At 40.0% G+C, this 20421-nt stretch overlaps 2 protein-coding genes across 3 annotated transcripts in view; one reads left to right on the top strand and one right to left on the bottom strand.

Annotated features, from left to right (window-relative positions):
• LOC122689686 (zinc finger protein 160-like) overlaps positions 1-20421 on the bottom strand; it is a 125028-nt gene that overhangs the window by 20026 nt on the left and 84581 nt on the right. The gene's annotated exons all lie outside the window — the stretch shown is intronic.
• Positions 72-17976, top strand: LOC122692842 (DDB1- and CUL4-associated factor 17-like). Its single transcript, XM_043900655.1, has 5 exons — positions 72-102; positions 4354-4448; positions 6824-6955; positions 15820-15988; positions 16223-17976. Exons 1-5 carry the CDS (start codon positions 72-74, stop codon positions 16972-16974), a joined length of 1179 nt encoding a protein of 392 aa, XP_043756590.1. The 3' UTR covers positions 16975-17976.

Consider the following 20421-nt stretch of genomic DNA (forward strand, 5'->3'; position numbering starts at 1 on the left):
GGAGGGGCGGGGCGTAGGACACACGTGTTTACGTCATAATATATAAGTGAATACTTCCTCAACGTAACGGAATGTCAAAAATTACTAGATGTTCATTTGACGGTAATTAGGCAGTTTTTATTTTTTTAAGAACTATATATCCTCTCTTTTCTTGGCTGTCTGTTTCCAAAAGCTCTGTCAGATGTGAACAACAAAGGAGACTACAAAATAACATCTTGAGAAGACATTCCAACTTATTTTCACCAAAATTATCACCAACTTTGCACTATTTATAAATATTTCTATGTGTATTAACTGACTGAACTCAAGTCCTAAAGGAACTTTCTTCATGTTTATAGGGCAGTTACTGTGCTCCCTGTCATTGTCTTATGTGCATTTTCACATGACAAAAGTCTCAAAATAACCCACTGACTTATGTATTTGTTAGTGGAAGGCAGAGAAGAAATGTAAATTAAACTTTAAATCTCGGTCACAACATGTGGACAGAAAAAAGAACGTTAAGGAAAAACTTGAAAAAACAAAAGAAATAGGGTAGCATGATTTGAGAGAATCGCATTGAAACATATCTATTACCATATGCAAAATAGATAGCCAGTGGGAGTCTGATATGTGACTGCGCATCCAGAGCCACTGCTCTGTGACAGCTTGGAGGGATAGCGTGGGGAAGGAGGGAGGGGACACACGAATGCCTATGGCCGATTCATGCTGAGGTATGGCAAACACCATCACAATATTAAAAACTCAACAAAAAGGAAATTCTACTATAGCTGACAAGGAACTATGGAGCACACTTATTAATTTTCGAATGTTACATCAACATTTTAATATCCTTTGGAAAACTGGACTTCTATTTAGTATTTATTAATATTAAATATTTCCAAACATTACTGTTCACTAGGCTAGTGTAAAAATGTCTTAGGCAACAGATAGTAAATAGTAATTTTTCTGTTTAGTAAAACAGATAAATAGTAATTTACTACCATCCTCAACAACCATATAGAAAAGTGGAACACATCTGTATGGCAGGAAAAGGAATGTAACATTCATAGCATGAGTAAACATTCAGTGTTCTGTTAAACAGTCTCACTGTGGTTTTTCCGATGTTTGACTACTGATACCTTTAGACTTTAAAACCAACCGCTTTCTATGATGCCTATCTGGGCAGGCTGAGAAATTCCCATCAGGTTGGAAGTCTATAGTGCTCCGACTAGAAAGCTTCATCAGTTAACAAACATTCTCATAACACATCATCTCTCCCAGTATCACAACCAAACTTTGGGTTTGGTTTCGGTGCTTTCGGTGACTTCAAAGTAACAAGAACAAAAATGCTGGGGGTCGAATGTATGAAATTTCCAGTTTACCAAACAAACAAAAAATGCCACCATGTAGTGTGCATTCCCAATTATTTCTGGGACTTCCCTGGTGACTCAGTGATAAGGACTCGGCCTGCCAATGCAGGAGATGACGGGTCAATGCTTGGTCCAGAAATTCCCACATGCTGTGGAGCCACTAAGCCCCTGAGCCACAACTGTTCAGCCAGTAATAAATAAGTAATCAAAAAGAAATTACCTCAGAATTCTCCAAGGTCAAAAAGAGATACCATGTTTAACCTTAGTTCTGAAGTTTATTTCCTAACATTTTACATGGTTATTTTCCTATTTTCACTTCATGTAAATCAGGTGCATACTATTGGTTTTATTTGGGAACAAAAGAGGACATTGGGAAATATCATATGGGAACATCCATAAACACGGGAGTAGGTTTTAGGGGGCCAGAGTCTATAAAAGCTCCACTATGGACAGAGTATGGAGAGAATAACTCAAGTGCAAATTATTAGTCTATAATCTCCAAATTAACTATTCTTTGATTTCACCATGCAAAGAAACTCTAATAGATTCTTTCAACCTTGAGAGCCTTTGGGGCATTACTAGTTATGTTATGAAGAACTGAAATGGGATAAAACTGTGTTGTTTGAAGAAAAATGATTGTTGTGAATAAAGAAATACTGGTTATACGAATACAGGTAACTCCTTCAGAATACTGATTTTTCACAGGACATTCCTGGTGGTCACAGGAATTCCAGGTTAAGAATCTGCCTTGCCACAAAGGGGACTCAGTCCTTGTTCAATCCTTGGTTGGGGATATAAGATCCCACACGCAGCAGAGCAACTAAGCCCAGGTACCGCAAAGGCAGAGCCGGCATCCTCCAGAGACCCCAGGGCCACGGTGAGAGGTCCTGCTTGATGCAAAACAGATCTCGTGATCCACAACTAAGGCCCATTGGAGTCAAATAAATAAGTATTTTAATAAAATATACTCATTCTGCTTCCTTTGGGTATATAATCAGAAGTCAGGCTCTGAGATCCTTGCATGTTCTCTTTTTAATATTGGATGATCCTCCATACTGTTTACATTCCCACCAACCATTCACAAGAATTCCTGTTTATCTGTACTGTGCAAGCATGTGGCACATGCATGTGATTTGGAAAGACATGGAGAGAACCCCCTGCACTGGCAGCAAGAAATAGCAGGTGCATCATCTCCAGAATAAGGCTTTGTACTACAGATTGCTATGGAGCTGATGGTCCTCAGAGTCTACGAATAATCCGTCCGTGTGCTAAGTCGCTTCAGTCATGTCTGACTCTGCGATCCTATGGACTGTAGTCCACCAGACTCCTCTGCCCATGGAGTAGGTTGCCATGCCCTCCTCCCAACTCAAGGATCAAACTGAGCTTCTTATGTCTCCTGCATTGGCAGGTGATTCTTTATCACTAGCACCACCTGGGGAGCCCGATCCTTCCTTACATCGTGAGATATCACAGCCCCTCCCTAATGAAATCCCTCTGCCATCAAAGTTTAGCACCATTTTCCTTCTAGGTTGAAAGACCCTTATGAAATTTCACCTGGTTCAACACACTCTCCACACATTCAGTAATACTCCATCCATCGTGCTATGCAATCCCCAGAAAGATTCCAAGGTTTAACAACTCATGCATTTATGATGAAATAGTACACATGAAGGCGCCCAAGGAGCAAACCGGATTCAAGACAGCTTCTTATCAGTCACAGTGACCTCAGCCAGCCCAAAAGCTGTCATCTCCAAAGTCTAATAATAAAAAGCAGATGTGTAGGCTGATGCACATGCCCCAGTGAGACTTCAACATCTTCCAAAGATACACTCCAAGGCCTTTTTTCCCTTCCAAATGCACCGGAAACCTTCTTCATTACAACTGAAAATAACAGAAAATACTAAAAGGAAGCAACAAAATCTTCTCCGGGATTTTACCAACAGTTATTCTACAGGTTGCATAATGATTCTTGCTCTTCCAAAAGACATCACAAAATCCACTCCATGGAGTCGATGCTGTGGGGAACCATCTGGATCCCACCTCCAGGACCAATGCACCCATCCCTCCCTGTGGGCTCAGCTCAGGCCTTGATTCTAACACAATGCAGGGTAACAGTCCTCTTCCCAATTCCACTTTCTTCCTTCTTCCACAGGTGTGATCATGACTTTCCCAATCAACGAATGCACGCAAACCTCAGTCTCAGCATCTGTGTCCAGGGTAACTGAGCTAGGCCACTATGGCATGCCCACCCTTCCAGGCAACCCACAATTAGCCATGAGCCCACGTCCAGGTCCTCCAGTCAAAGCTGAGACCACCCTTGTCAGCAGTTCCACACAATGTGATCCCACAACTGTTGTCGTGAAGAGCCAACTGTGATTCCAAGTTGGAATGGTTTCTTTGCCTTGCTTCTCACTGCTGTGGTTGTTGTAATCATCCATAATGGCTGGCCTCAGAGGACCCTACCTCTTGACCTGACTGTTAAAGTGCCTTGTTGAGCTCACAGGGAGATACTCTGACCTCCCAACCTGTGAATGGCTGCAGGAAAGAAGAGATGAACACAGAAGGCTGGCTGTCCCTCAGATGTACTGCAAGACGGATGGCCCTTTTGACCTTACTTCCCCACTGCCTCTCCCTCTCCATCCTCCCTTCTGGCTTTATTTCCTCACTGCTTCTTTCTCTACTGTCATAAAAGAACCTGGCATCCAGACACCAACAAGATGTCTATTTTGAGATATTAGTTAGCCATCTTCTTGGTCAGCTGGTTTTCAAAATGAAGTCCCATTGTTTGCCTCAAGAAGTCATCTCCCCGAAGCACTGGCCTCTCTCACAGGAAGCAGAGTGAGCTTGAACTGGGTCACACCACTATGCTTGCAACACACGCATACACCATTCAGAGGGCTCATCCAGAGGCCGAAACTTGCCTCCTCTCACACCTCTCCTAGACCCCCGATAGCTTCCTCTCCACTTCTCCACATTTTGTCACCGCTTTTCTGTGCCTGTTTAGCCCTGTTGACCAACAAGGCTAAACATCAGAGACCAGTGGGCCTGCGCATCACAGAGAAACACACAAGCCACAAATGCAAGGGCACTGGGCACTCAGTATGGAGACCAAGAAACTGGCCCTCCTGGGAGAACATGCCAGGAACTGGGGATATCCCAAAGTTTTAAAGGTCCTTGAGATTTGGCTCGATTGAGCTCAGTGAAGAAGTCATAGAGAAAGGCCCCAATCTCACTGCTGCCTGCTGTCCCTGACTGAGCTAACTGGAAGATACCCCAGCTCTTTAAGGAAGGGGGGCCTCCCTCATAGCCCCTTAGATTCCAAAGCTTCTGGCCACTCTAACCACAGGAAAAATCTGTATCCCCCACTCTGAGTAGATTACTATATGATCACTTGATGGTAATTAGGCAATTTACTTCTTGTTGAAAAACTGTAATACATTTTCTCTCAATTCTTTGTTGTCTGTTTCTGAAAGATCTGTCAGTTGTGGACATCAAAGCACATTGTAAAATATAAAGTCTTAAGAAGACATTAGAATTGATTTTCACCAAAATTATCAACTTGGCACTATTTATAAATATTTCTATGTGTATTATCTGACTGAACTCAAGTCCTAAAGGAACTGTCTTTCTTTACATGCACAGGGCACCTACTATGTTCCCTGTCATTGTCTATGTGCATTTTAATGTTACAAAAGTCTCAAAATAACCCACTGACGTATGTATTTGTTAGTGTAAGGCAGGAAAGAAATGTAAATTAAACATTAAATCTGGGTCATAATATGTGGATAGGAAAAATAATGCTAAGGAAAAACTATTGAAAAAAACAAAACATAGAGGATGGCAGGATTTAAGAGATTAGCACTGAAACATATATATTACCATATGTAAAAGAGTCAGTAGAGTTTGATGTATGAAAGAGTGCTCTGGGACAATCTGGAGGGATACAGTGGCGAGAGAGGTGGGTTCAGGAGGGAGGGGACATATGCATGCCTATGGCCTATTCCTGTTAATGTACAGCAAAAACCATCACAATATTGCAAAAAAAAAAAAAAAAAATTAACCGATGGTGAGTTAGGCCTGAACACAGAATCAAAGCTTTCCCACACCTAACACATTTGTGTAGTTTTCCTCCAGTTTGAATTTTCTGATGGTCAAAAAGTTGATATATTTTATTGCATTCTCTACATGTGTAAGTTTTCACTGCAATATGGATTCTCAGATGATCTGCAGCATCATTCCTTGCGACTGAAGGGTTTGCCACATAAATAACATGTATGTGGTTCCTCTCCTGTATGAACTGCCTAATGGGCAGTTCATGCTGAACATGCACTAGAAACTCTGCCACATTCATTTCACTTGTATATTTTCTATACAGCATGGATTCTCTGAATTATAAGGCCTGAACACTGACTAAAGGCTTTGTACCACTCACGACATTTGCACTAAAATGTTTCTTACAACTATCATATTTCTAATGTTTCTCTCTAGTGTGAATTCTCTGATGGTTTCTAAGTTCATCATTTCAAGTAAAGCACCAGCCATATACATCATATTTATATGGTTTCTCTCCTGTCTGAACTGCCTGATGATGAGTTATGGATGACGACTGTGCCTAAATGCTTTGTCACAATTTTTATATTTGTAAGGTTCTCTCCAGTATGAATTTTCTGATGAACTGCAAGGTTTGCATGCACACTGAAAGCCCTGCCACGTATACCTCATTTATATGGTTTCTCGCCAGTATGAACTATCTGATGAATACCAAGGTTTCCAGTACAAACAAACGCCTTGCCACATACATCACATTTATATAGTTTCTCTCCAGTATGATCTCTCCAACGAACAGCAAGGTTTCCAGTACGACTAAAAGCCTTGCCAAACACATCACATTTACAAGGTTTCACTCCAGTATGAATTCTCCAATGAAGTCCAAGTTTTGCAGTCTGATTAAAAGCCTTGCCACATACATCACATTTATATTGTTTCTCTCCAGTATGAATTCTCCAATGAATTCCTAGTTTTTTAGTTTGGTTAAAAGCCTTGCTACACTCGTCGCATTTATATGGTTTTCCTCCTGTATGGATTCTTTGATGTCCAGTGAGTTCTGAGTCCTGAAGAAAGGTTATGTCACACTCATTATATTTGTAAGATCTTTTCTTTTGTGTTTCATGGTCTGGTAACAGTTCTGAAGGATGCATAACAGCTTTCTCATGTTTATGAGAAAAGCCTTTGCAGACATTACGAGTTCTCTAAGGTGGTAAACCTGAGGCACTGACGTTTGTCACAACTTGACTACATTCAAAAATTATCCCTTCAGATTGTACCATCTGCAATTTATCCTGAAAGCTTGATCCATGCCTTTCAAAAGGTCTATTTCCTGCATCAATTATACTATGACGATTTCTTCCATCAGTGAGATTTTTGTTATGGGATGTAGACATTCCTTTGTCATTTCTTTCATCATCCGCCCACAGACAATCAAAGTCATGTATATTTTCCTAGATCTTTCTGAGGCGAAAATCTTTGATGTCAAGGCTTTCAGCTCTTCTTCCACCACTTCTGCAACGACACTCAAAGTCATACATGTCTTCCTGGATTTCCCTGAGGTAAAAATGTTTGATTTTATGACTTTTAGGTCTTCCCAAGATTGCTGTTTGGAATACTTCTCCTGTATCACTGTCTGCTTTGGTTTGTAATTGGTTGACCACGTGTATTGGATAGATATGTACAACACATAAAGAATCCATTCACTAAAATTCATCAATAAGTGTCTCAGTATCTATTACACCAAAAGTAATACTTATATCACAGTTATAATACTTTTTCCAACTATGCAATATTTTTCATTTTCAAAACATTTTGAAACTTTCCAAATATGAACTTAAAATTCTGAGAAACACTAGAGCAATAAACTTGTTTACTAAAAATAACAGTTGTAAAAGATAATCCAAATTGATTTCAGGGAAGAATACTTGCAAACAGCCTATGACAAAAACACTAATACTAGAAAAACATGTCAGCTCACAAAAAAAAACACAATTTTTCCACCATGACTTCAAAGCATGTACGAATTAACAGTAAACATACCGCAGTCTCATAACTGAGGAGAAAAATGTATTCTACGATAGATATATTCTGCATACTTACTGTACACAAATAAATGCTAATGAACACACAATAAATATATTGTAATGCTAAAAAATCCAAAATGAGTTTATCTAATAATATGTTGCTATTTACAAATTATAATATATATACTATAGAGAAAAAATTCAATAGAACAGTTTTTATGAAACAAAATATCTTTCTAAATATGTCCTACAAAATGACACACCCATAATAGGCATTTTGCAACATTGACAAGTAAAAAAAAAGTATAGAAATAATTAAAGACTTCAAAGAAATTACAAGATACAACATCAGCATGCAAACCCAACTGGGTTTCTAAACATTAAAAATGAACAATCAAAGTAATTCAATTGACAAGAAAATTAAAAAAGAATACTTAATCATAACACTATAGAAGAAGGGAAGAATTTTTATCCTGCAAACTAAAGACTTCTGAAAAATATTAGAGAAGAATCAAATAAATGTCAATACCCATGCTTCGCGGATATAAAGTTGATATTGTCAAGATGTCAATACTAGTCAAAGTTAACAAAAGATTCAAAACAATCCCTAGTGAAATCCCAACACTGCTTTGCTTAAGAAACAGATGAATGAATCCTACAATTCCTATGGAATCACAGAAGACAATGAATAGCAAAAACAAACTGGAAAGCAAAGTCAGACATCTCACATTTCTTCATTTCAAACCCGATCCTGAAACTATGCTAACCAAAGCAGTACGGTGCTGATGTGCAGACAGACACCTGGGGCACACGGATTCCGAAAACCACTTCTGCCTCTGAGGTCACAGGATGTTCCACAACAGTGTCAAGACCAAGTGATGGGGAAGGGCAATCTACGGAACAAAAGGTGTTGTGAAAACTGGATATTAACATATAGAATTTAGCTGGGGCATTATTATACACTATAGACAAAAATTAACTCAAAATGCTTCAAAGACCTAAAACTCAGTCCCTAGTGTATAAGGCTCCTACAAGTAAATGAACAGAAAATGATTCTTGACAGTGGATTCACTAATGATTTATCAGATACAACACCAAAAGCTCACGCCAACAAAATAAAGAGATAAATTGCACACATCCTAATTATCAAATATTGTGCAGTAAACCATCCTCAGCAATGAAAAAACAAAGTACACTATAACACAAAAAAATTTGCCAATCATATATTCAATAATAGTTTAACATCAAGAATACATAAAGACCTTTAAAAAGTACTGATCACCAATTCCACCATAGGGGTGGGGGAACTTTCTCAACCAACCATCCCATGTATTGCAAATAAAATACAAAGAGTAACATAAAATAGAAACTTAATGATAAAAATAAGAGACAATCATTTATTATGCATAAAAATATAAAAAAAGGAAAGTAGCAATGCCTTGAAAAAAAATGATGGTTCATCACTGAAGTTATCAATCCACTATATAAGCTCTGTCATTAAGTTGCTACAAAATTAAGTGTGGAGGCAGAATGATCAATAGCACACAGGTGACAAGCATGCAGCATCAGCAATAGTTTAGTCAACAGCCTCACAAACATGAGGGTATGAACCTGGACAAGACCGTTGTTAGGAGAAGTTCCTACACCTCTTGGTGAGGCTCAAAGGGCATGGTGATGGTACATGTGAACAACACTATCACAGTGCCCTTCACACAGGCTTTTCTGACATCACTCAAAGCCAGAAAAAGATGTACAGGTCAAGGTCTTCAGATACTTTCTCACATCACAGAACACGCTGACCACTATACTAAGAAGCTTCAAGTGGCAATTCTGTATGCAGCAGGAAAATATTACAACCAATAAGGGAAAGTATTCTCCTTTAAAAATTTTCTCTTACCCAGTAAACCCACACCACAGAGAGTCCATGAGGAGGTGCCCCTTAAACACAGGCGGATTACCACAGCAAAGAAACTGGACATGACTTCAGACACTAGAACCACACACTTCAAAATCAAATTTAGAAGGAAAAATTATACAAATTAAGGAGAAAGCAAAGTCAGGAAGAGTCTACACTCCCAGACTAAATAGACCAGTACAAGAGCGGAAAACTACAAGATGTGGGGGTCTCACATCATAAGACCTTGAGATGGGACTACTTGGTCCACCCAGAGATGCCAAGCTAAAAGACTGAAAGATTCACACATGTTCCCTTTGTTGGACTGCTGTCCTCACAGGTTTCCTAACTAACAGTCACAGGAGATCCAATCCACTAGGCTAGTCCACACACCCTGACATGGTATGGCTGCAAAAGGAGAACAGCAGAAATGGCTGAGGGATCTCAAGAAGCAGACAGGGACTGAGACAGTTCCATACAGGTTCTGAGGTGCCAGATAAAATTAAAGAGCAGCCAGTGTTTTCCCACTTTCCGATTCTATCTTCCAAATATGACAACTGTGATGAAAGCAGCACAGGATCAGGGGTTAGACGCTTGGGGCATCAGCTCTGATCTGTACGGACTAAGAACTGAGTAGCCAATAGATCCAAGCCCACAAAGAGAGAAGAGGGGGCAAGACAACCCAGTAAGGCAGCCCACCTCATGCTCCTCAAACTCAAGCCACAACCAGCTCACAGCAGGGAGATGGCGAGGGTTATGATCTTGATAAAAACCTTGCCTTTGTGTCTGATGGAGCTGCAGCACCACTGGAGGGTGAAAGAATACATGATACATGTTGAAGGACAGACTGATAACTCGGGAAAAGTTAAGTTTCCTCTGAGAGTTTAATAAACAAACTTCTCTTTTGCCAAAGATCTGAGAGAGTCAATTCCTAGGTAGGTTGATAGGTCTGAGGTACCCGAGGAGGAGAAAGGGGTCTGGGGCTCTCGAGGAGGAGACAGGGGTCTGGAATTCTCAAGGAGGAGAAAAGGACAAAGGTTTTCTTCTTTAAGCCCAGAGCTGATGATTACACAACAAAACAACTCAGCCTAAACTCTGTACTAAGATTATATAACAACAACGTATTCTGCTTGAGGACATGTTTCTCCTTCTCCTTCTTGAGAACCTTCTGACTAATCCTGTCATCTTAAAATGTAAATTGTAGGAGTGGGTCTGGTAAGACCTTTACAATCTTGAGACATTCTTTTTACTTACTGTAATAACTAATTGAAAATGTATATAGCTCCCTTGCTAAGACTAGTGAGAGGGGGCATTCTCCCCCTTCTGATGTCTATGTCAGAAGCGTTCTCTGTCCCCTTTCATACTTTAATAAAACTCTGCTACACAAAAGCTCTTGAGTAATCAAGCCTAGTCCCCGGTCCCAAAGCTATATCTTCTTCTTCAGAGATCACGAATCTGACATCATTCACCATAAACTATCATCTCTATGTACCATTACAAGAGGTTTCCAACCACTATTAATGTGCTTTCCTCTCTGTCCTGAGATCTGATCTCTGTTCACACTTTTGATACATTCCCGTCCATTTGGGGTTTTTGTTTTGTTTTGCTATTTTCACACCACTCATCACAATACTAGGCTCTTTCTCTTGCTCCAATATGGAGATGATGTTTAGATCAGAAACAGAAAATCCTGCTTATCATAGAAAATCCTGCTTATCAGAACAAAGAAATGTAAACTGATTTTGGAAAATGTAAAGTGATTTTGGAAAAACCACAGCTCTTTGTTCAGCTGAGGAGTGAGAACAGTACCGGTGAGTCTGGAAAAATATTCCACAAATTCTTCCACTGCTTTGCCTCCTTCTATATACACAGGGAAGAGTGTAGTATATGTATCTAACACCCTTCCAAGAAATAGTGAGTCAAAACCAAAGGACAGAAAACAGAAAATTGGATATTTTTTAAAACTTGGCATTCAGTTTTATACATAATTAAGCTCTGGGAAAATCTCTGATGTAACATGAAGTGGGCAGATCATTGGAAAAAAGGGTCATTTTAAATTCGTGATGCCACATCATGTCTGTGTCAACAGGGCTCTAAGATCATGCAATGAAAACAGGCCTCCCAAGACACACATAGGGAAAAATGCAAAATACACAAGGGGAGATTCCAACATCCAAAGAGAAGCTATCCTCACCCACAGAGAGCAGGTTCTTCTAGGTCTCCAGCATCATGTCCCTGTATGAGGGCCTCTGAACAGGGTCCAGGCATTCCCACTTCTCCTGAGAAAATTTAATCACCACATCCTTGAAGGTTAACCATCCCTGAAATGAGAATATATTTCACCAATGGATCATGACAAGAGTTCTTATCTTCATAAAAAGTGAAAACATGATGACAGGGGTAAGGATTTATTCGGATATGTTCTGAAAGAGTTGTGTTAAGGTTATTGGAAGACTTCCCTGGTGGCTCAGAAGGTAAAGAATCTACCTGCAGTACAGGAGACCTGGGTTCAATCCCTGGGCCAAGAAGATCTCCTGGAGAAGGGAATGGCTACCCGTTCCAATATTCTTGCCTGGAGAATTCCATGGACAGAGGAACTGGCAGGCTACAGTCCATGGGGTAACAAAGAGTTGAACACAACTAAGCAGAGAGACTAACACACATTGTGTCCCTTAAATTCTTATGCATTTTCATAAATATATCTTTCAATAAATATGTTTTTTTTCACTTTTTGTGAAGAATCCATGAAAAATATCTAATAACAAAAGGTTGTCTACGCAGAAGTGTCACATACTATGTTCTACACATTGAGAGATATTCAATACCTAAATGAGTTGCACTCTGAGCGGTGGCTTCAGAGATGACAAAGTCCAGCAATGGCTTTAAAGAAAAATCAAAATCATCAATTATGATAATGACAGAAATAGCAATGACTGAAACTGTTTGAATACTTTAAGTCAAGAAGCTAAGTAATGACACTTATGCCTCAAAGAAATCAAGAAAATTTTTGAACATCTACATGAAACTGAAAGTACAACATTCCAGAATTTATAACATGCAGTGAAGGTTATAATAAAACAGAAGTCTACATGGCTAAGAAACTTCTCAGGTGGTTCAGTGGTAAACAACATGCTTGCCAATGCAGGAGACCCAGGAGATTTAGGTTTGATCCCTGGGTTGGGAAGATCCCTGGAGAAGGAAATGACGACTCACTTAAGTATTCTTTCTTGGGAAATCCCATGAACAGAAGAGCCGGATGGGCTACAGTCCATGGGATGCAAAGAGTCAGACATCATAGAGCACACACACACACGCACGTGGCTAAATGGTTACCACAAAAAGGAAAAAGAAGTCCAATCAGAAACTATTTTTACATCGTAAGGAAGGAGAAGGAGAACAAACTAAATTCAGCTTTGGCAGAACAAAAGAATTAAAATAAGAAAGATTCAGATCCTGCAAACCCACTCCTGGGCATTTATGTGAAGAAAACCATAATTCAAAAAGACAGTGCACCCTAATGTTCACTGCAGCACTATTTACAATAGGCACGGCATGGAAACATTCTAAATGCCCAGCAACAGAGGAATGGAAAAAGAATATGTGGTACATATATACAAGAATATCAGACTGTCCGACTCTTTGTGATGCCACAGACTATACAGTCCATGGAATTCTCCAGGCCAGAATACTGGAGTGGGTAGCCTTTCCCTTCTCCAGGGGATTTTCCCAACCCAGGGATCAAACCCAGGTCTCCTGCATTGCAGGCAGATTCTTTACCAAATGAGCTATCAGGGACGCCCGAATGAAATATTAACTCCTGCATAAAAAAAAAAAAAAAAAAAGGAATGAAAGTATGCCATTTGCAGCTACATGCATAGAACTAGAGGAGGTGGCAATGGCAACCCACTCCAATACTCTTGCCTGGCAAATCCCATGGACGGAGGAGCCTCGTGGGCTACAGTCCATAAGAATGCAAAGAGTCGGACATGACTGAGCAACTTCACTTTCATGCACTGGAGAAGGAAATGGCAGCCCACTCCAGTGTTCTTGCCTGGAGAATCCCAGGGATGGAGGAGCCTGGTGGGTTGCCTCTATGGGGTCGCACAGAGTCAGACATGACTGACATGACTTAGCAGCAGCAGCATGGAACTAGAGATTATCATGTTATGACCAACCTAGATAGCATATTGAAAAGCAGAGACATTACTTTGCCAACAAGGGTCCATGTAGTCAAGGCTATGGTTTTTCCACTGATCATGTATGGATGCGAGAGTTGGACTACAAAGAAAGCTGAGCACCGAAGAATTGATGTTTTTGAACTGTGGTGTTGGAGAAGCCTCTTGAGAGTCCCTTGGACTGCAAGGAGATCCAACCAGTCCATCCTAAAAGAGATCAGTCCTCAGTGCTCACTGGAAGGACTGATGTTGAAGCTGAAACTCCAATACTTTGGCCACCTCATGCGAAGAGCTGACTCACTGGAAAAGACCCTGATGCTGGGACGGATTGGGGGCAGGAGGAGAAGGGGACGACAGAGGATTGAGATGGTTGGATGGTATCATCGACTCGATGGACATAGGTTTGGCTGGACTCTGGGAGTTGGTGATGGATAGGGAGGCCTGGTGTGCCATGGTTCACGGGGTCATAAAGAGTCGGACACGACTAAGCGACTGAACTGACTGAGAGATTATCATACTAAGTGAATAAGCCAGACAGAGAAAAATAAATTATCACTTATCTGTGAAATAAAAAAAAAAAATCCAATTGAACTTACACACGAAACACAAACAGACCCAGAGACATATAAAACACACACACAGGTGACCAAAGCAGAAGGTAGGAGGGATAAATCAGGATTTGGGATTAATACAGACACACTCCTAGGTATAAAACAGATATCCAACAAGGACCTACTACATAGCACAGGGAACTATACTTCATAGTTTGTAATAACCTATAAGTGAAAAGGATGTGTCAAAGAATATATGTAAATAAAACTGAATCAGTTTGCTGTATACCCAAAATGAACCGAACATTGTAAATCAACATACTTCAATAAAAAATTCCTAAGTAATAATACCTACAAATGACACATCATAAAATAAACAGGTAAATTTGTAGAAACATACTATCTAATCCTTAATCATAAAGCAAATAAAAATGGGAACCATATTATAACTAGAAACATTCAAGCAGTAATTAAAATCCTCAAACTAAGAAAAAACTAGGCTCAGATGCCATCTGTGAAATTATACTAAACCTTTACAAAAGAAGGACCTCTAATCCTGCCAAAAATATTACAAAGAGTTGAAGATGCAACACTGACAAACTCACTGAATGGAGCCAACATGATTCTGAAATTGACCCAAGAAGACAAAAGAACAAAAAAACTAAAATCCAATACTCCCTGAGGACTATTATGCAAAATCCTCAACAAAACGCCAGCAAACCACCTTCAACACCACATTAAAAACATCTGACTTCATGACCAAATGAATTTTATTCATATAAGGCAAAGAGGACTCAGCAAACAAAAATCAATGTATACATCACATTAACAGAATAAAGGGAAAAAACAACACATAACCACCTCAATTGATACAGAAAAGAAGCACTTTACAAAATTCAACAATCTTTAAATATATATACACAAACTAGAAAAGATAAAGTATCTCAAAGTAAAATATACCATGTATGAAAAGAGCACACATTGTTCTCAATGGTGAAAGACTGAAAACTTTTCTTCTGAGATCAGGAAGAAGGCAAGGACGCCCACTCTGCACCACTGTTCAACAAAGGACTGAAACCCCCAACAAGAGCAATTAGACAAGAAAAAGAAATCAAAGCTGCCCAAATTGAAAAATTAGAAAGTTACCTTCTTTCCTAGAGGACAAGGTCTTTTATGTATAAAGTGTAAAGATTCCACACAGACACAAAAAAAAACCCTGTCACATCAAATAACAATTTTAGCAAACTGGCAGAATACAAAAGTCAACATGCAAATCAGCTGCATTTCTCTACACAATGAAAAATGTCAAAAGAAAATCACAGGGGCAAGGGCTCGTTCCCCCTTGCCTGATGGGGATTGTAGTTCTGGGTACAAGCCAGGCTCCCTCTGCGGACACTGGGAACTACGTTTCCCGGCAAGAGAACGGCTTCGGTAGACCGTGCGTTAAGAAAGTACTAAATTTAAGAATGTTTGGACAACTCATTCCAAATCACCTATAGCCTATGAGAGAGGAAGAATATATTTTAACAATTATCGGTGCTGTGTCAGCAGTGTTGCATCAGAGCCACGAAAACTTTATGAAATGCCAAAATGTTCCAAATCAGAAAAAATAGAAGATGCTTTATTATGGGAATGCCCAGTGGGAGAAATGCTTCCCGATCCATCAGATTATAAATCCTCACTCATAGCACTGACTGCTCATAATTGGCTACTTCGTATATCAGCAACTACGGGAAAAGTCCTTGAGAAAATATATCTTGCTTCATATTGCAAATTCAGATACTTGAGCTGGGACACTCCTCAGGAAGTCATTGCTGTCAAGTCAGCTCAGAACAAATGTTCAACACTGGCCCGACAGGCAGGCATTCAACAGCCTGTTTTGCTGTACCTTGCAGTGTTCCATGTGCTACCTTTTTCACTCATAGGGATTCTGGAGATCAACAAAAAGGTGATGTCTACCTTTCCCCTCAGATTTTCGGGAACATCACAGATGTCACCTTGTCTCATGGAATACTGATTGTGATGTACAGCTCGGGACCGGTCAGACTTTATAGCTTCCAAGCCATCACCAAGCAGTTCATGCAACAGAAACTTGACTTAGGGTGTGCATGCAGATGGGGTGGGACTACTGGAACGGTAGGAGAGGCTCCCTTTGGCATTCCTTGTAATATTAAAATCACAGATACACCGCCACTGCTCTTTGAGGTGTCCTCGCTGGAGAATGCTTTTCAGATTGGAGGCCATCCTTGGCACTACATCATTACACCCAATAAGAAGAAACAGAAAGGAGTTTTCCATATTTGTGCCCTAAAGGACAATTCCTTGGCAAAAAATGGGATCCAAGAAATGGAATGTTGTTCTTTAGAATCTGATTGGATCTACTTCCATCCTGATGCTTCTGGCAGAATAATACATGTTGGCCCAAATCAGGTCAAAGTTTTAAAGCTAAGTGAAGTAGAAAATAATAGTGCCCAGCATCAGATCTCTGAAGATTTTGTCATTTTGGCCAACAGAGAGAAGAACAAAAATGAAAACCTACCCACTGTTACAGCTTCTGGACGAGTGGTAAAAAGAAATTTTAGCATTCTGGATGATGACCCAGAACAAGAGACTTTCAAAATTGTCGACTATGAAGATGAGTTGGATTTGCTTTCTGTCGTAGCTGTTACTCAAATAGATGCTGAAGGAAAAGCTCACCTGGATTTCCACTGTAATGAATATGGAACTTTACTTAAAAGTATTCCACTCGTGGAGTCATGGGATGTGACATACAGCCACGAAGTCTACTTTGACAGAGACTTGGTGCTACACATAGAGCAGAAACCCAGCAGGGTGTTCAGCTGCTATGTTTACCAAATGGTATGTGACCCTGGGGAAGAAGAAGAAACCGCAGACAAAAGGAGTAAAACAGATCACAATAATTTTAAATTTTGAGATGTAACTTATTAAACTTCTAGCCAACCGCCCCAGGAGCCATGTCCCGTCCTCTTTTTTATTATCTGCATAGTATATTCTCCAGTGTTTTCCAGAAAAGGTCTTGTGTTGACTTCAGATGATTGTGGCTTCTTTTTTAAACTCTGGCCGTACAAGGTGGTGAGGACTTCACTTTATATAAAGGTTTTTACAATAACATCCCAAGAAGCCTAGCATTTTGCAGTTTTTTAGGTGGGTGGTGATGCAAATATAAAATACTGAAAGTCAGAGAAGGAAAGTTAATTCTAATTATTTGGAGGTCATTGATTAGGGAGTGTTTAGCATGGTTATTAAAGGATGGCATGGAATTTTGATTGGTGAAACTAGGAGGAAGAGACAGAAGGATACAAAACATATAGAAGGAGATCCTGTATCCTGTCAATCAGACTTGAAGGATGGAAGATGAGATCTATAATATGAAAGCATACTTGGAAACAAAACTGTGTCATCATGGTTTTTAAAATATATATATGTGTGTGTGTTTTATATTATATATAGTAGCAGAAGTTGACTTTTCCATGGTTTTTTCTCTTTGATGTTCCCATTGGTTTTTTGTGTTTCTGTTAAACTAATATAAGAGATTTCAAGCAAGCTTTAAGTGATTTTTTTCCTCATACATAGCCTGTTTAGCTGTTAATACATCTAAGAATATTGTACTCATTTCACCATTCTATTTATTTGGTGAATCTGCCAGTTCTGCTTAGGCAATATTTTTATACTTAAGCGGTAAGATAAAGGTATCCTTGGTTATACCAGCTCTGCTCCCTGTGGGAAGAATAGATAAAGTCCCAGGAGTTCTTATTAGCTTGGAAACTGACTGACAGCTAGAGAAAGCTTTTGGTTCTATCTTAATTGTGAAATGAGTATTTTTTTACTTCTTTGTTAGAACCGATGGAAATATGATTCTTGAACTCAGATAATCATTCTTAAGAATATTAAATAAAAGCAACCCAAGTAAAGGGAGAAAAAAAAAAAAAAGAAAATCACAGAACAATTTTATTTACTATTGTATTAAAAACGGATGAAATATTTAGGAATAATTCACCAAGGAGGTAAAACATATACACTGAAAACTACTTAACCGCTTCTAAAAGAAATCAAGACAAAACAAATAAATCTAGGAGTCCTGGATTGGAAATTTCAGTACTCTTTAAATTTCCAGGTTACCCAAAGTGTTCCACAGATTTAATGAATTCATTATGAAAATTACAATAGAAGTGTTTGCATATTGTCACCCTGCTTATTTAATTTATATGCAGAGTACACCATGAGAAATGCTGGGCTGGAAGAAGCAGAAGCTGGAATCAAGATTGCTGAGAGAAATATCAATAACCTCAGATATGCAGATGACACCACCCTTATGGCAGAAAGTGAAGAGGAACTAAAAAGCCTCTTGATGAAAGTAAAGAAGGAGAGTGAAAAAGTTAGCTTAAAGTTCAACATTCAGAAAACTAAGATCACGGCATCTGGTCCCATCACTTCATGTCAAACAGATGGGGAAACAGTGGAAACAGTGTCAGACTTTATTTTTCTGGGCTGCAAAATCACTTCAGATGGTGATTGCAGCCATGAAATTCAAAGACGCTTACTCCTTGGAAGGAAAGTTATAACCAACTAAGACAGCATATTTAAAAGCAGAGACATTACCTTGCCAACAAAGGTCCGTCTAGTCAAGGCTATGGTTTCTCCAGTGGTCATGTATGGATGTGAGAGTTGGACGGCAAAGAGAGCTGAGCGCCGGAGAATTGATGCTTTTCAACTGTGGTGTTGGAGAAGACTCTTGAGAGTCCCTTGGGCTGCAAGGAGATCCAACCAGTCCATCCTAAAGGAGATCAGTCCTGGGTGTTCATTGGAAGGACTGACGGTGAAGCTGAAACTCCAATACTTTGGCCACGTCATGCAAAGAGTTGACTCACTGGAAAAGACTCTGATGCTGGGAGGAATTGAGGGCGGGGAGAAGGGGACAACTGAGGATGAGATGGCTGGATGGCATCACCGACTCGACCGACATGAGTTTCAGTAAACTCCGGGAGGTGGTGATGGACAGGGAGGCCTGGCGTGCTGTGATTCATGTGTTGCAGGGGGTCGGACACGACTGAGCAACTGAACTGAACTGGTTGCAGAAATAGAAAAAAACTTGCAAGAAGTCATAGTGACTCTCAAGGACCACAAACTGAAAAAATACTCTTCAGTAAGTAGAAAGAAGAAAGATGAAGGCCACCATTTTTAAAACTTCAAGCCATATCACAATATAATCCAGATGGGGTAGTACTGGTATAAACAAGGATTTATATACCAAGGGAAGAGAAAAGAAGGCTCAGAAATAACCATTTACATGTACTTAATATCTAATGACAAGAATGCTAAGAAAACCCAGTGGAAAAAAGACAGCTCCCATAACAAATGGTGAATCTATGGGTTAAACAATGAAGAGGAAACCTCACCTGCATCAAAAGCAAAAACATCTCTATGCCAAACCACAAAATGAACACAGTGCAAAGACAAACTCTGAAGAATGAAAGCAATGACAGTGAATCTCCAACTCTCAGAGATTTAGACTCATGTCACAGTTTCAAACAGATGATGGAATAGCACACCCTCTATCACTGATACCTGATTCTGAACTTTCCTTCCCATTTCCAATCAAGATTTTTAAGTCAGTGCCTCACTCACTTAGCTTCAATTACCCTAGAACAAATTTCCCTTTTTAGGTCTACTTCCAGATTTTACCATGTACTGTGCATGTTAACACCTGACTTCCTTGCACAGCTTCTTAATCCTGGTTGACAGAGAGCAGACTGCACACCCAGAAGAGCCCGAGGCAATCCCTGCTGCCCAAGAGCACTGAGACCCCTTCTCAAACCCGTGGGTGTGAAGCCCTGCCCAGGATGGTGCCCTCCACACAAGGTCCAGGCCACTGGGTCATGGGGAGATGGGATCTAAGTGGAGACGACAGGCCCTGAGGGAAGTTCCCTGGTGAGTGTGCATGTACAGGTGTCAGGAAGGATACTTCAGAGTCAGAGATGATTAGTAAGTCCAAAGAAGGGCATTTCAGGAAGGACAGACAGAATCAACTGAGAATATGACTTTACCTGAGAAAGAGCCATTCCTGTTTTCTTTCCTTTTTTCCTCCTCTTCCCAGCTTCTTCCTCAGACAATGTAAGCTTTTAGAAGTTCATCTTGCAAGTGGAAAACAGGCTGCTTAAGGCTTAGGATCAACATTCCCCCTCCGTTTGCCACAACCACAAAAACAGGAAGACCTCACTACGTGGAACAGCCCTTTAATCGTCCACTGTCTCAGGTGGGATTTCTGCCCTCCTATTTCTTCCCTCACACCTGTCCTGGCCCCTCTGCAACTTGTTTCTCCTCTTGCTGCTCTTCTCCCCACCCCCACCCTTCCAATTGTCC

The sequence above is a fragment of the Cervus elaphus genome, chromosome 4 (assembly GCF_910594005.1).
Source record: "Cervus elaphus chromosome 4, mCerEla1.1, whole genome shotgun sequence".
In the NCBI taxonomy this organism is placed as follows: Eukaryota; Metazoa; Chordata; class Mammalia; order Artiodactyla; family Cervidae; genus Cervus; species Cervus elaphus.

Excerpts from the sequence above, each read along its gene's own strand:
- LOC122692842 (XM_043900655.1), top strand. The coding sequence starts at position 72 with ATGTCAAAAATTACTAGATGTTCATTTGACG. Across the intron at positions 4,449-6,823 it reads GCAAGGGCACTGGGCACTCA|ACAATCAAAGTCATGTATAT; the intron begins GTATGGAGACCA and ends ATCCGCCCACAG. Across the intron at positions 15,989-16,222 it reads TTCTGGAGATCAACAAAAAG|ATACACCGCCACTGCTCTTT; the intron begins GTGATGTCTACC and ends TTAAAATCACAG.